At 39.9% G+C, this 14,964-nt stretch overlaps 2 protein-coding genes across 2 annotated transcripts; one reads left to right on the top strand and one right to left on the bottom strand.

Moving 5' to 3' along the window:
• Positions 1 to 1,280: 1,280 nt before the first annotated feature.
• On the bottom strand, positions 1,281 to 3,795 carry LOC136447440 (ras-related protein Rab-9A-like). Its single transcript, XM_066446353.1, has 3 exons — positions 3,533 to 3,795; positions 2,543 to 2,865; positions 1,281 to 2,012 (listed from the first exon to the last, which is right to left on the bottom strand). The coding sequence occupies exons 2-3, from the start codon at positions 2,861 to 2,863 to the stop codon at positions 1,572 to 1,574; spliced, it is 762 nt and encodes a 253-aa protein (XP_066302450.1). The 5' UTR covers positions 2,864 to 2,865; positions 3,533 to 3,795; the 3' UTR covers positions 1,281 to 1,571.
• A 5,311-nt stretch (positions 3,796 to 9,106) lies between these two features.
• Positions 9,107 to 14,660, top strand: LOC136447620 (centromere-associated protein E-like). The gene is made up of 7 exons (XM_066446651.1): positions 9,107 to 9,225; positions 9,590 to 9,673; positions 9,930 to 11,278; positions 11,780 to 12,013; positions 12,306 to 12,335; positions 13,379 to 13,455; positions 13,903 to 14,660. Exons 1-7 carry the CDS (start codon positions 9,156 to 9,158, stop codon positions 13,931 to 13,933), a joined length of 1,875 nt encoding a protein of 624 aa, XP_066302748.1. The 5' UTR covers positions 9,107 to 9,155; the 3' UTR covers positions 13,934 to 14,660.
• Positions 14,661 to 14,964: the final 304 nt, after the last annotated feature.

The raw sequence follows: 14,964 nt of genomic DNA, 5'->3' as shown, positions 1-14,964 counted from the left end.
TCTATACAATACAATACAAGTACTGTACTGTTACTATACAAGAAGTAACAAATCATAAAGGAAGATGAAAGAAAACTGGCTGTGCAGGTGAACCCTGCGGGTTGGATATAGTTAGAGTTCCAACCGGGTCCATACACAGGTAAACTAGCCTGCCGCAGAAGGCCTGCCAAAACAGCCAACATAAAAGGTAAAATAAAATATGGAAGATAGTAAGTCCACAGGATATACTTACCAACTCTGATACACTCACTAAAGGGTTTTTAAATATGATTTGGTTTCCAATTTTAAAATAGTCCAAAGAAAAATAAAAACGCTAGGGGACGCAAACTCATTAATTATGCATACTTAAAAAGGTTCTCTATGCAAATGAATATCGTTTCAGTCAGTAGCATGTCCGAACATGTCCTTCAAGAGAGAATAAGACACCTTGTGATCGTTTTACTTGATTCTTATGCAAATTCATTCCTCAAGTTCTTTACAATTACAAAACAACCAATAAAGTATAATCAGTCTTGCCCGCCCCAGTGATCCGAAGGCTGATATTATGCCTTCTTCCACTGGGTTCGAAACAGTTTTTAAAAGAGGTAAGGAGAGTTAGTTGCCCACCCTCCCCCATCTTTATTTACAAAAGAAAGTAAGGAGAGTTAGTTGCCCACCCTCCCCCATCTTTCTAATGGTTCAGTCGAACAAAACAATCACACAACACAAGTTGCTTGACATGCAAATGAGTTGAGGAGATACCTTGTGATCGTTTTACTTGATTCTAAATTATGCAAATTCATTCCTCAAGTTCTTTACAGTTACAAAACAACCAATAAAGTATAATCCGTCCCGAGAAAGGGAGGCCGTAATTCCTTGGCTTTGCAAGCAAAGAAAGACGTAACCGATTGTTGTCATGGCAAGGCTCTGGAGTAGCTCTCTGCCACTTTCGTTTGTGGTCTGATCATGAAGATAGTTTTCTTAAAGCAAATAAATTAGTGTCCAATATCAGCATTCCAGCAACAAGAGTCTCTTAACTACTCTGCAAACTGTTCTTTTTACACCAGTAAGTTATAAAGTTAAACATAACGCTTATAAGATGCATTTTCCGATAAAATATTCCTACACGAATAAATTATGACAAGTAGTACTTCTTCCACTGTTCATTAGATCCAGCTGTAACTAATCAAATTACCAGTATGTTCCATGTGTACGAATAGGAATCAACAAAATAAGCAGAAGTATCATAGAACTTTATTGTACAACAGTTTTGACCGATACATTGTACGGCAAAGTAGAAGAAATAGATATGTTAGACTGACTTCACTGATTATTTGTGCGACACATACATGTGAATTTATTACATGGTTGTCACTGTAAGCATGGATAATGTTTTGTCAAAGCTATACAAGATACATAAATCGCCAAGAACTGCTAGCCTCTACCAGGCTCCAGATGTGGCTGGAAAGAGTAGAGCATAAGGTGGCAAACTGTACTTCCCGGCCGGCTAGCCCCTGTTATCTATATATTTGGCCAATTTCTATTCTTTCCAGTCACCTCTGGAGCCTGGTAGAGGCTAAATAATGTCCTCATCAGCAGCACTTGTTGTTTTGGATAGTCGGTTTACGGTCCAGATCAACTCTATCAATATGTGAGCTAACATGATCAACGCTCAAGTTCCAATGAGAATCAAGGGGCGACATGATTGACAGCTGTACTCCCCTCGGCAGCATTTCTTTTCTATAATCATGATTAGTAGTTGTACTAGATGCAGTTCGCTGTCTACTCTTCCATTTCTTCCTACATGCCATCTTTGCTATTCTCGTCAGTGTCTTTTCCACGTTGCGACCGTCCTTAGCGCTGGTCTCGAAGTAAGGCATGTCCCAGTTTGCCTTGCACCACGCCTGCGCAGCTTGCTCTGAGACGGCACGGTCCGTGACGTCAGCTTTGGTTGCTATGACAGCGTACGGAAACGACGAGGCGTCTATGACGTCTGCGTAGAACTCGAATTCGTCCTTCCAAGCATCAAGTTTCTGAAAGGAATGATAGAAATAATGAGAACGCTGCCTGAAGCACCAATTTCATGTCACCGCTGTAGAAAACTATCCATTTAACAAGAGTCAAGACAGCGTCTATGACGTCTACGTCAACTTGAGTTCGTCTTTCCAGACACCCAGCTTCTGAAACGGAAGAGTAAATAATGATGATAGCGTAACCGCAGTGTAAAGCATCTCAAGAGCTGCCATCTTATTCTGATGACTTTTAATCTTTGCTCTTTTCTAAAGGTGAAAGATTGGTGTCCAAAAAAAAGACGTCATGAAAGACTACTGCGGTGTAAACTTGACATTTTTTTTCATAATGATATTTAATATGTAATGATTTCTCGACCTTTTGTGCATAACGGGCGATTATTTCAAACTTTTCGTTGGCCTCATTTCAACAATTTGTCACTTGTATGGCGCAACAATGGCTTGTCATCCCTTTGTATGATTTAAGCATTTTTCAAAGATATGTACAGGGTGATTGGTGGTTAATTGTACCGTCTACCATCCCCAATACGCACCGTAAAGCTGATTTTATCGTCCACAGCAAAACTGAGTATACAGACATCCGTGTCGCGGTAAAATGGCGTCCGCAGGCTCCAGAACCTCTCCTGTCCGCCGGTATCCCAGAGTTCCACAGTCACCTCCTCACCGTCAACGTCAACTGTCTTCACCAACATGTCCGTTCCCACAGTGCTTTTCGCGCCGTCGGTGTAAAAATCGTCTGCAAACCGACGGATGAGGCAAGTCTTTCCCACCCCGGCGTTTCCCAACACAACGGCCTTTATTTTCTTCCCGCCCATTTCTGGAAACCGCTCTTTGGCTACGTAGAAACTGCCCATTTCTGAGAGAGAAACATAGAGAGAAAGATAATATTCTGATTGAATATTAAGAACTGAAAACTGACCTGATGGTTTGGAGTGGTTTCACTCACTAGATGATAAACTCTAGTCTTAACTTCCAAACTAGATAAAGGACGGCACATAACCAAACATCTGCTTGGAGAAACCCTAATTAACACAGACACAGAACAGCCAACGATATCAATGACCTGTTCCACAATTTCATGAAGATAGGGGTGTCTTCTGAAATATTACAGGGCCTGTAAAAACTGGTACGATGTAAAAAAAAAAAAGGTGCATCATCTTGTGCATACTAGCAGACGACATGCCTACGAATGCAGCAAAATGGGGTCGTGAGTTATGGCTGCGAACGTACCGAAAAGAGCGATTACAATACTCCTTCAGGAGGTGAACCTCCTTCACGGAGACATAATGACAAAGTAGTAGATAGCATTTCAGTGGCAACAGTACAACACAATAGCACGACCCACTTTTGTGTAATCAGACTACAGTTGACTAGCCATTGATTCCAATTTTATGAATACCGAATCAGTCTCCAGTGTATATATACTTCCCTCAACAACCCATCTAGCTTACACTATGAACAGTTGAAGCTACTAGTAAACTCATATCTTACAGTGTCTTGACAATATAACGACAAAGGCATACCTGGTGTACTTTGTGTTTGAAATTCAAACACCTTTCAAACGGCACATGCATCCCACGGGCAGCCTTGCGTGCCTAGCAGTTGATCAAGTATTGTCATGTCCCAAATATTTTTCGCCTGAACTTTGCCCTTACGCCTTTTCTACTTCTAAAACTGCTCAGTTTATAGAAACGATGTACTGAAATAAACTGTTGTTGAAAGAAATATAACGATTTTGCCTGATTATGATAGCAACATGAGATTTGTAAACAGAGCTGAACTTTTCAAGAATATTTTCTGTTCAAGTAAACAAAATAGTTCAAAGGTTATAGGTCAGAAAACATTGTGACTGAGATACTGGGCGACACACCGAGTGTGCCCCGGGGTCATAACCCGTACTTTATCCCGCCATAACTTCGTTTTACATGGATATTGAAAGGATATTTTAAGATCTGTCGTATATCAGAGAGATCAGTGCGCACGTTTGTCAGACGACACTTACACCAGAGTAAAAAGGCCACAATTGTGGGAGCCACTGACACATAGTGGTCTCAACAATGAAGCAGATGGGCGGATGTGCACTTAGTTTATAAAGGATGCTAATCACTTTAAAGTGTTTTTTTAGGACTTGAACATTTAACGTAATGTCCTTGACGTTACTAAGTGTGGACTTTCAACACTGCAGGTGTTGATGATGCTGCTTTCTCCTTGTTGACTTTTACTAACCGTCTTGAAATCTCGCCACCGTAGCTGTTATCTCCCCACTTTCACTTATTCTTCATTCTCCACGTTCCTTCCATTCTTAACGCCCACCCGTGTCCCTTTGGGCACGCTTGACGGAACAAAGGCTCAATTCTTTGAAGAGCTTTTCCCGCCATTTTTCTGTGACGGGATGGCTGCAGGCGACGGTGTCTGTTTGTCGCGTAATGGCGACAAGAAACGAGATATCAAACACAGAGTTGCTTCAAAGTGATATACTTGTCAATTGAACGTTTTCTCTAATAAACCACGAATGGTGCAAGGACAAAGGCACACTAGCGGAACAAAGGCTCAAGTCTTTGAATAGTTTTTTCCCGCCATTTTCTGTGACGTCGTCGCCGTAGGCTGTATTGGTCTGTTTGACGTATAATGGCGGCGAGAAACCATGTGGATGAGATATTAAACAAAGACCTGGCGTTTAATCTTGCTTCAAACTAGTGATACATCTAACAACCGTGAATGTCATGAGTCCTCAAATAAGTCTACAAGGACAAGAATAGCCGAAAGGAATGTAGAACAGCATTGGCACACTATGCGGTGTTACTCATGACAAGGCTTCATGCCCGTAACAACATTGCCTGTCAAATGTATGCAGGCACTTATGCTGTATAGTGCTTTAACCTTTCTTACGTGTATAAGAAGCAATGACCGCTGGTTTAGCAGACTGTGAAAGCTGTGAAAGTTTTCAAAACACCATCTGTAATACTTTGAGCACCGAGAGAAAGCTCCTTTTCATACCATTACTGAAAGGAACAATGGCATCTAAGCTTTCCCTTTAGGCTACGCATAAGTTAAATCACTGGGATAATTACATGGTTTTTACCTGCCCATTCAATTACTCCCAAAATCTTCTTATTACTGAAAAGATTTTGAATTAGAGTAAGATTTGACGAACTTTTAGTACTTTAAGAATGGTCTGTGAAAGAATAAGACGTGTAGGAAAGCTAGGCACAAAAGTTTAAATCCAAATAAGAAATAGGCGAGAAGTAGCCATGTGTAATCTTATGTTTTGACACCTTCGTGATAAAACCGGTTAGTTTTGCCTACAGACTATCAGTAGAACAGATCTTCTGGAGTTAATCACCCAGAACATGTGACAAACAAAATGTCTCTTAAAACAAATCCAGACTTTTTGTTGCAAACTTTCTTAATGCAGACACATGCACCAATGTTAAAACATAAATTGGCGTAGCAGTTTGGAATTTTAGACACCATTTTTCGATAAATACGAAGACTGATGCAATGTGGGTAGCCTGAGGCAAGATGGCGGACACAAAAAAATGGCGCCTAACAATTGAGAGTGGTGCGCGTCTCCATGAGTGAAAGTTGTTTGGCGGGTTATTTGTCACGGTGTGTTGGAGATGTCATTTGATCCGGCGCGTTACTCTTAACACTGGGAGGGAAAACAAACTACCCACTCTAACCGCATCATCTTTTAATGCTACCCTCTTAAACCAATAACAAAGCAAGAAAATGTGTGCCTCTATCGGCAGCAACAAAAGGCTATTGCTAGGGACATTGTTGTCAAGTTGTTGGTTAGAGGTTAAGAGTGGTAAGTCGTCTTATTGTGAAAGAATTTAGAGTAGATAGAAGTAAACTTATTAAAAATGGAACCAGCAACAACCTATACCCTCTCTAGAAAGGAGTGCATGCAAAATGATTTGTCTGTGTATTTTTTTTTCAAGTTTTATTTAACCTTGAAAGTTTACATACTCTTCGACCGTAGCCGTTTTTCAAGAGTTATATTAAGAGGCTTTCATCCTAATAATTCTATCTCGACAAAATGACAAGAGTCAAACAATTGCATCAAATCACACACGAGAACGGAAAATTCTGCTGAAGAAGTTGTAGCTACTATCGGCTCAAATCGCGTTGGGTTGTAATCGAGGGGAACAGGGCAGGTGGCAAACATGGTGGTGTTTCTATTGAGGATAATTGGGGGCATTCATGGGGTTTGCGGAATGTCCACAGTCGTTCATTTCTGAGAGAGATGAATCAATACTGATCTAGTAATATGAAAAAGTGAATATCTTTGAGGCCTAGAATTCCCAAATGATCAACAGGTTATGATTCACAAGTGAGCAAATCTATACATACAGGTTTTCTTCAATTTCGAAAAAAATGTTCGAAATAAATTTTCCTGCCGCCACAATACTCATCAAACGCCACACAAACACGGCCAAAGTGTGCTTACACTTGGCAATCATTAGATTAGAAGCATGCTATACTGTACGTTTATGTAGATGACAGCCTATAATTAGCGAGCGAGTAGCAGGGGTGACCCCAGTGTAAGGCCCTCCGAGTTGTTTTTCCACTTCTGGGTGTGAAAAGATGGCACATGTCAGGTGAGGAGTGGCCTGGAGATTGTGAGTGGATTTAGGAGCTCTCCTCGTCTCCAAACCAAGGTAAGCTTCAAACGTACATGTTCTTGAAAAGTATAACTTAAGGAGCTTACGACACATGTAGCAGAACAAAATATGTACTTTCTCTTACGCCAAAGTTACGTAGTGTACGTAGAAACTAATGATCAAACATTTAGCTTGGCCAAAGGGGGGGCGTATCAATTGGGAGGTCCTTTTGTTGGACCGTATACAGGTAATAACGACAAAGAATGACGACAGGACATTTATTTTATTATTCTTTTTTTTTGTATTCGTAAAATCCTCGATGTTTGAAAATGTACGGATGGCACACTGACATTTAGTTGATATTTAAAGTACATTGTTTTCGCCCCTTTGTCTACCCTTAACCCGACTGAACCCCACCAAATCAGCTGATATAATCCAATTGCATTTCTTTAGGTTGTAGAATACCTTCACGTACATTTTGGTGTGCCTTTTTGTATAGATTTGTTGGCAAGAGTTCTTAAGGCTTCCAAGCCACTACCATTCAATGTCTCTCATACCAACGTATTGTTGTCGTCGTGGTCAGTCAGAGTGAACATTGATTGAATGACAGCTGAAACAGACAAGGATAAATTTACACCTAGTCGGACCTACAAACTTTCTTCTTGTAGATTATCTGGATTCATACAGTAAATACAGGGACTAAAGGATTTGATTTGTTCAATTATTGCATGATATAACAGTTTGGGAAGTTGTTCAAATAAACTCCATCAAATTCAATGCTTATCCTAGTATCTGGGAGATGAGTAGACATTGACAGCATTATGGAAGTAAACAGTACTACTTTCAGGGGTCCAGTTATCGATGGAATAATATTAATCATTACTGATATGATCTAGAATCATTTACGTAAAACGATGTGTCATGAAAGACATACTAATAGAGAGTCTGTAATATACTGAAGGAAACAACATGCCATCAACGATTACAACTATCCACAGACAGTTGTGCATGTACGTATGCTTGAGTTACAGTTGCTACAAACATGTCCAAACACTACGCACTACTACATTTTCAAATTGTGGATATTCAAGAACTCGGTCTGTTTTGCTCTTGTTGAATTGGTACATCAATAGATCCATACTCGAATGCTACCAACTCACCAACTTACTTATCCTTCTAATCGAGGCTAAGTTATCATGTCTTGTATGCATTCTATCTGTTTGAATTTTATTGAGATTCATAATTACCTTCATAAGAACATATCTTTTACAGTGGTCTATGGTCGTGCCAATACAATACAGCATAAAACATACCAAAGTATCAAAAGATAACAACTTTCTAACAGTCGCATATGAAACGAAATGACATAATTTCTTGAAAACAATAACTTACAGTTCAATTTAATCTTTTCGTTTTGAAAGGAAGTCTTGAATTCTTCAACTGTTTTTTACGACATCCATGGAAAACAGTAACGCTTATCCTAGTGAAAGTAGCCTTAGGCTTACCTATCATTATTCATTTAGGGAATTCCATGGCATGTTCGCCGGTGAACAACTAACTGAACAGATGTAAAATGTCGTTGCTATTTTACGCTTTAAAGTTTTCAATCTAACTGTACACGCGAATTATTGTTTTGCATAGTGGAAAACTGAGACCATCAATATCCAAAACATTCCTACGACCATCTGAAAATGCATATTTTATACATCAATCTGTAACGTTAAGCAACAATGTGGAATAAAGCATGGACTCTGTCCCTAATGTAGAGCAATACACAGTCTGGAAATTATCTGACCAGCAGAAAAATACATCAATAAGCAAACAACAACAACAAGGTGCATAAGTTACAAGACGTTACCTTTCGAGAATGTCTGAGACATTATAAGATGCCTGTAGAATGTAAAAAGTGAAAGGACAAAGAGTGTCGTATAAAGTTACCATCTGCCAGACAAAATGAGGTCATGAGCAGTTGTTGAAAGCTTTACGTTTCCACACTCTCATCAACATTGTCTGTAGATATGTATGTACTCGGAGATGCATTGCACTGTTTTTCAGCTAATAAAAAAAGCATCATGCGATCATGCTAAGACTCGGTAGATGATTGTTGCTTTAGCTTTGTTCAGGGTGTCAAATATCTGTGTCACTCATCTATATAAGGACTTAAGTCGGTAATCTACACCATGACATAGTCTCCAGATATTTGTTTCATGGAGAAATTACATTAGTCCAATGGCAGTGTCACTCATTATAGGGAATGAATTCAATAATCTTTTCCAGTCGGGTCAACTGGTAGATAAAGATCAAACCTTCAGGCTGGTAATTACAATGGTTTTCTTAACCTTGTCTTGTTGAAGATTGACCTATCAGCTAAGAACAGCAAATTAAACGGGTTAGAGGGTCGAAAGTATTGGGACTGTTCAAAATAAGTACGACCAACCTGGATAGAATTTTGGGGCACAATGTTAGATTTCAAATGTGTTTTACAGACCATTGTTGGAGTGTGATGTTATCTTGATCATCGGTTGGAAGATATACAAAGATGAGGCCTGTGATTGCTCTGTGTATGCTGACTGTGGTCGTGTCTGCCCTGTCACCTGCTTCTGAAGAAAGTAGGTACTAGGTTCTCACAAAGCACCTGTCTTTTGTAACATCTGCTATCTATTGTGTCACAGTGAAAGGTGAAGACAGTGTCGTTTTCCATTTATGAAAACGCTGTTAAGAAATATGATTGATGTTTGGTCAACAACTGTCACATCCTTGAAGACCAACTCTTCGAATACTTACTTCATACATTTATCTAACAATTTCAATTAAAGTTCACACACTATCTCAAGACTGTAGTGATTCGCATGGCTCTAGCTGTAAAAATATAGATAGTATCATCCGTGACTGTTGAATCGTATCACAAACACTGAATGGTTAAAGAGTGCTGTGAAGACTGTGTCAACATGTTGCTCATTGTATGTTAAACAGCAGCAGAGCTGAAAGCAGCTGAGAAAGCTCTCAAACATGCGGAAGACAAGCGGTCAGGAGACCTGCCTGCACTTTTTCTTCGAGGTATGTAAGGAATTGAACTTCATAATATTGGTGTCTGCTATCTGTTCATAATGTCAAATAAGCTTCAAGTAGAGAAAATGCACTTTTCGAAAAAGTTCCACGAACCCATCCCTTCGCCAAAATGTAAACCTTCGTGTTGTCCGATGCTGTTGGTAATGAGAGGTCTTTCAGACAATACAAACCTCCAAGTGTTTGAATATGCTGAGCAAGATTTATCATAAGATATCTCGATCACTATATTGTATCAAATTTCCAGGAGAAGACGACTTGGTAGACGTACTAGAAGACCCCAAACAGTCGGGGAGGGAAGTCCCAGTGGAAGATCTGAGGCAAACACTTCAAGACGTACTCGGGAAGGAAAACAACGGCAAGCAAGAAAAAAAGAAGAAAGACTGGATGGAATCAGAAGTGACGGATCTGACGAAAGCTTTATCGGCTTTTAAAGAATCAGGCAAAAAGGGATCCCTAGATGAGATTCTTGAAGACCAAGCTCAAGAAAAGAAGGCAGGCAGTTCCCAGTCGGATTTGGATAAACAGGCCAAAGCTGTTCTAGCAAAAAAGAAGGATCATTTTGAATCAAAACATGGTTCCGGTGACTCATCACAAATTGTGAAAAGGGAAATGGAAATCATGAAGCTTTTGGATGAACACATTCGCCGTAGTGAGGACATGGGTGAAGATCAAGAAAGACAGAAGACAGAGCGGTACCTTTTGAACATTCTGAAACAGCGACTTGAAGAGGAACCGAAGAATCTCAAACTCATGGTATCAGCTGATCCAGACGGACTGTACGAAAAGGAAGAGCAGTTTCTCCAGATGCTGAAAGATCTCAAAAAAGACGAGCATGGCCGTACTTGGGGGGATGATGGTAGTGGCGAAGAACCCTTCATACCCCCCGCGTTGTTCAAAGACCTGGCTAAAGCCCTGGGAAAACTGTTCTCTCAAAGCTTCTTGTTCTTTAGGGGCGAGACTAAACGAGAGAACCATCCTCGAGACAAGAGAGAAATGCACCCATGGCAGCTCATAGAAGAGGCGGCAGGGGAGAACGACAACTTACAGGAGATCCTTGGTGAGGAGGGTCTTCAGATGTCTGCCAGGGATCAGCTAGCCACCATGTCAGAAACACAAACGGACACCCGAGCTGACGACATAGAAGCCTTGCAGCTCGCTGTCCAAATAAGGGAGGTTCTTCGAAAGAAGAGCAAAGACAACATGTACCCAGTGGAGGAAATAGAAGAGAATGGCAGCCTGTCCAACGTCCTTTCTGAAGTTCTCCATCTTGCAAGGGGGTTGCCAGATCCAAGCGAGGTTGCAGACCAAGAGGAGCAACTAGAATCTCAATCAACAAAGGAACAAGAAGGTGAAAACGTGGAGGCTGTGGTGGAAATGACACGAGAAGAAAACGACGGAGGAAGCCAGGCCTTAGACATCCTCCAAGGGTTGAACGTAGTCGCGCAATCGGACGACAATCTCCGTGGGTTGTTCGACAAGATTTCAGCAGACTTCAACAACCAAGCTGAGAACATGGAAGAAGACAAGAAGATGGTACAGTTCGTAGGTCACAGCATAGAAGAAGAGGACAATAAAGACATCACACAAGACATGGTAAGTAGACAATCACTGTGAAACTAATGCACCTTTCAGCAACAACATATAATTTCTGGATGTTTAATATACAAATCAATGATATGAAGATCCGACAAGCCAATTCTACTATATTACAAGCACTCTCTCATCATCTAAACTCAAATATGATTGTAGTTGTCCATGAAGGGTTTTGAAAACAGCAATTTTCTGTTATAACTTGCTATGGTGAGCAGACTATAGACTATAAAGCTTTATATGGTACTCTATATCAATGGTTTACAGCTGTCATGTCTTATACTTCCTCCAAATTAAGTTAAAGTCTACTGCTAGAAAGAAGATAGTAATGGGCACGATTCTTAAAGGATCGAAGACCGCTGTCAGTGATGTTCCTTGAATAATTCAGATGACTGATGCTTGATTTTGACTTTGACACCAACCCGTGCGGTTTCATGTGATTCATAGACTATCTTATAATCCTAACCTATCAATAATTATATGTTGAATTTTTTTGCTGCACAGGAGGAAAGCGTGCTGAGTGAGGAACAAGAGAACCAGGAATCAGCGGTTTCAGACTGGGCGGACTGGTTCGGTAACAGCCTTGAAGTTGTGAAGAAGACCGTGTCCATGCTCGGTACGTCTGAAGCCAAAGATGGAGAGATAGTGAAGAGGGACGTGTCAGAAGTGCAAGAAGGGGACGACAGCCGTGACACCATCGTTGCAGAGAGTCTCAGAGTCTACCAGATGTATCTTAAGGTGAATTAGAGTGTCTTACACCATCACAAGACTGCTTAAGTCAATAAGTGTAATTTCTGGTCTTGTACAGCTTGTACATGGTGCATTTTCTATCATCTAACGTTACGTGGAGCATAACAGTTATGAAAATCAATCTTACTATCAAAGAAACTCTTTATGGTTATGTAAGAAATGTTCTAGCTATATGAGAGTAAAATCTTTATGGTATCAATTGGTGCTAGCGACAAAGATGATCATTGAAAAGACATTGCTGGCAGATGGAATAACAAGACACATTTCTTTTCTCCTCTAGGATCAGGATGAAACACCAGAGAAGAGAGAGGTAAGCAGATCTTTTCAATCTTTATTCGTTTAAATCAACATGGCAGAAATAAATTTCTGGACACTATGCCACTATCATCAGAATCTGTTACAAAGCACTTGAGGGGCACTCTGACATTTGGTACTTTTGGTACTATGACTGTAGTACGATTCTGTGTACTACTAATTGGGCTGAAAAGTGATTTCCTTTTTTACGGATGTAGCTGAAATATACAGACATTGTTTAGCTAACGTTTTCTACTCGTTTTGACAACGACTTCCGTCAGAGCCAAAACAATGACATTTATTGAGCATAATGATATGACCTTGCCTATTATGAACAGTCATCTGACTCGCGTTTTCATAGAGCATATGAAACATATCCATTCAAGTATAAAGAAGGACAAAGCCATTTGTTGCTAAAACTACTTCGATTGGTTTTGGAAAGTTATGAAATATGTATGTTGAAATTTGGCAATGAGCCCAACTAAACATCGACCCATGAAACCCCAATTGCTCCACTCGTAACCCCAATTAGCATGCCTCTCCTCGGCATGTAATTGCCTCACGGGCGATGTCAATGACATTACATGCTTGTATATATATTTCAGATTTAAACAGCTACACAGTTCAAGTATTACCAGCACTGTCGTAGATATTGAGCATTAGTGTTAGGAGTAGGACATGTCAAAAACTCTGACCCGCAAGATTTAACGTTAGGCATATAGTCTTTTGGTTTGCTGCATCCCAATACCCTTTGTTACCACCCTAGCGTATCATAGCACAATATGCCTGTGGCGATGTGCTTATAGTACTGTCAACAACATTCAAGGTTGGGCTTGGTGATTTTTTTTGGCGACGCCTCAGGGCCGAGGCATTTTTCTATCTGCCATTCTATTCTTCAACTTTAAAAACTGCAGACTGAACCACATAGTTTGTATCATAGAGAATCTGTCTTTAAGGTGCAGTTTGAAGGAAATCAGCCTAGCAACCAACCAGTAAACAAACACCAACCTATACACAACCTGTATGTACGTTTTAGAAACAGTTTCTTTCTAATTACAGGGTGTCTGCAAACGTACGTTCCACCCTTGTCAACGGGACGCAGACTGTTGTACGGGATCCTGCCACAGATTGGTTCAGTAAGTTTGAGTTTTATTCTGTGTTTATGTAAATTTCAGGGACAGCATAGCTTTGTAGGTTTAACTGTTTTGTTCACTTTAGATATAGTGGTACACTATAGATATAGTGGTACACTATGATATAGTGGTACACTATAGATATAGGGGTACACAATAGATATAGTGGTACACTATAGATGTAGTGGTACTGTGGCAGCATAGCTTTCACTTTCATATTTTCCCAATTGTTCGCTAGCAACTCTACAGGGCATAATACTTTACCTATAGTCTTTCATGCAATAGTATTGCTAGTACATTGAGCCCATATGTTCAATAACGTGCAAATGAAAATAATCATCTATGCATTAACAGTTCAGTTCAAGTAGAACATTCCATAGTTGTTTGAATATCTGCGTTTCAAATGTGTTTGATAACGCTGTAAATGATTGTTGTATCTTTCTTTTTCAGCAAAAGCCAGATCACGCCTTACTGCGGTTGACACACGTAGACTACCCGAGCCATTATGAGTATCTAATTTAAAGTCAAGTAGAGATACGGGTTTTACTAACACGGTGTAAACTTTTCTGGTGAATCTTTAGCAAAAGAGCGTTCGTAAAAAAGTACATGTTTAATGTTATCTGGCAAAGATTTATCATAACATTATGTTGGTCATTATAGAAATAATACGTAGAATATGTTTTCTGAATGAAAATATGGTTTGTAGCGTTACAACCATTATTTTTGTTTTGGAACACAGGGTATATTTTTTACTAACATTGCATAATGTAGTTTAGCATGAAGTAATTTCTGAAGATATACGATCTGGGTACCGGTAGATGGCAGTGAGTAGATGGTAAAGACTTCATTGGTGGCTAGCTTCTATCTTGGGTGTAATTATCATGGAAAACATCGATGGATTTCTAAGGGTGAATTGTTTCAGTAATACATACACTCGCAAAAGCATCTTACTTCAACTACATCTTTACTAAGTGTGGACTACTATGTAAAAGCACAAAGGATAACTATAAACATTTCAGGCAGCTAGCTGTAGGGCCAACCGCAGTATCAATTCGCTCAGTTTCATTAGATTTTTTGACAATCGCCAGTTGAGTAGCAGACTTTTCGAGCCAACTGTAATATGACATATATAATTTATGATGGAATGAAAATGTACTAAGAAAAGGAGTGATGTATTAAGAAATAAAATGGGAAGGAAATTCTGTTGATTCTGCAGTGTTGTGTGTTTTATTCAATTACCTACATGAAAAAATGGGGCATTGTTAAGGATGTGTGTGTGTGTGTGTGTGAATGTGACTGTGTGTGTGTATGTGTGTGAATGTGTTTGTGTGTATGTGTGTGTGTGTGTGTGTGAATGTGGGTGTTTGTGTGTGTGTGTGTTTTCGTGTGTGTTTCTGTGTGTGTGTGTGTTTCTGTGTGTGTGTTTCTCTCTCTCTCTCTCTGTGTGTGTGTGTGTGTGTGTGTGTGTGTATGTGTGTGTGTGTGTGTGCGCGCGCGCGTGTGTGTGTGTGT

This window comes from Branchiostoma lanceolatum, chromosome 13, assembly GCF_035083965.1.
Source record: "Branchiostoma lanceolatum isolate klBraLanc5 chromosome 13, klBraLanc5.hap2, whole genome shotgun sequence".
Lineage (NCBI taxonomy): Eukaryota > Metazoa > Chordata > Leptocardii > Amphioxiformes > Branchiostomatidae > Branchiostoma > Branchiostoma lanceolatum.
This window is presented reverse-complemented; position numbering and strand designations above follow the sequence as displayed.

Coding starts and splice junctions, on each gene's coding strand:
- LOC136447440 (XM_066446353.1), bottom strand. CDS start 2,863: ATGGGCAGTTTCTACGTAGCCAAAGAGCGGTTTCCAGAAATGGGCGGG. Junction 2,013..2,542: donor ACGATAAAATCAGCTTTACG/GTGCGTATTGGG, acceptor CATTCCTTTCAG/AAACTTGATGCTTGGAAGGA.
- LOC136447620 (XM_066446651.1), top strand. CDS start 9,156: ATGAGGCCTGTGATTGCTCTGTGTATGCTGACTGTGGTCGTGTCTGCC. Junction 9,226..9,589: donor GTCACCTGCTTCTGAAGAAA/GTAGGTACTAGG, acceptor TATGTTAAACAG/CAGCAGAGCTGAAAGCAGCT. Junction 13,456..13,902: donor TCCTGCCACAGATTGGTTCA/GTAAGTTTGAGT, acceptor TTTCTTTTTCAG/CAAAAGCCAGATCACGCCTT.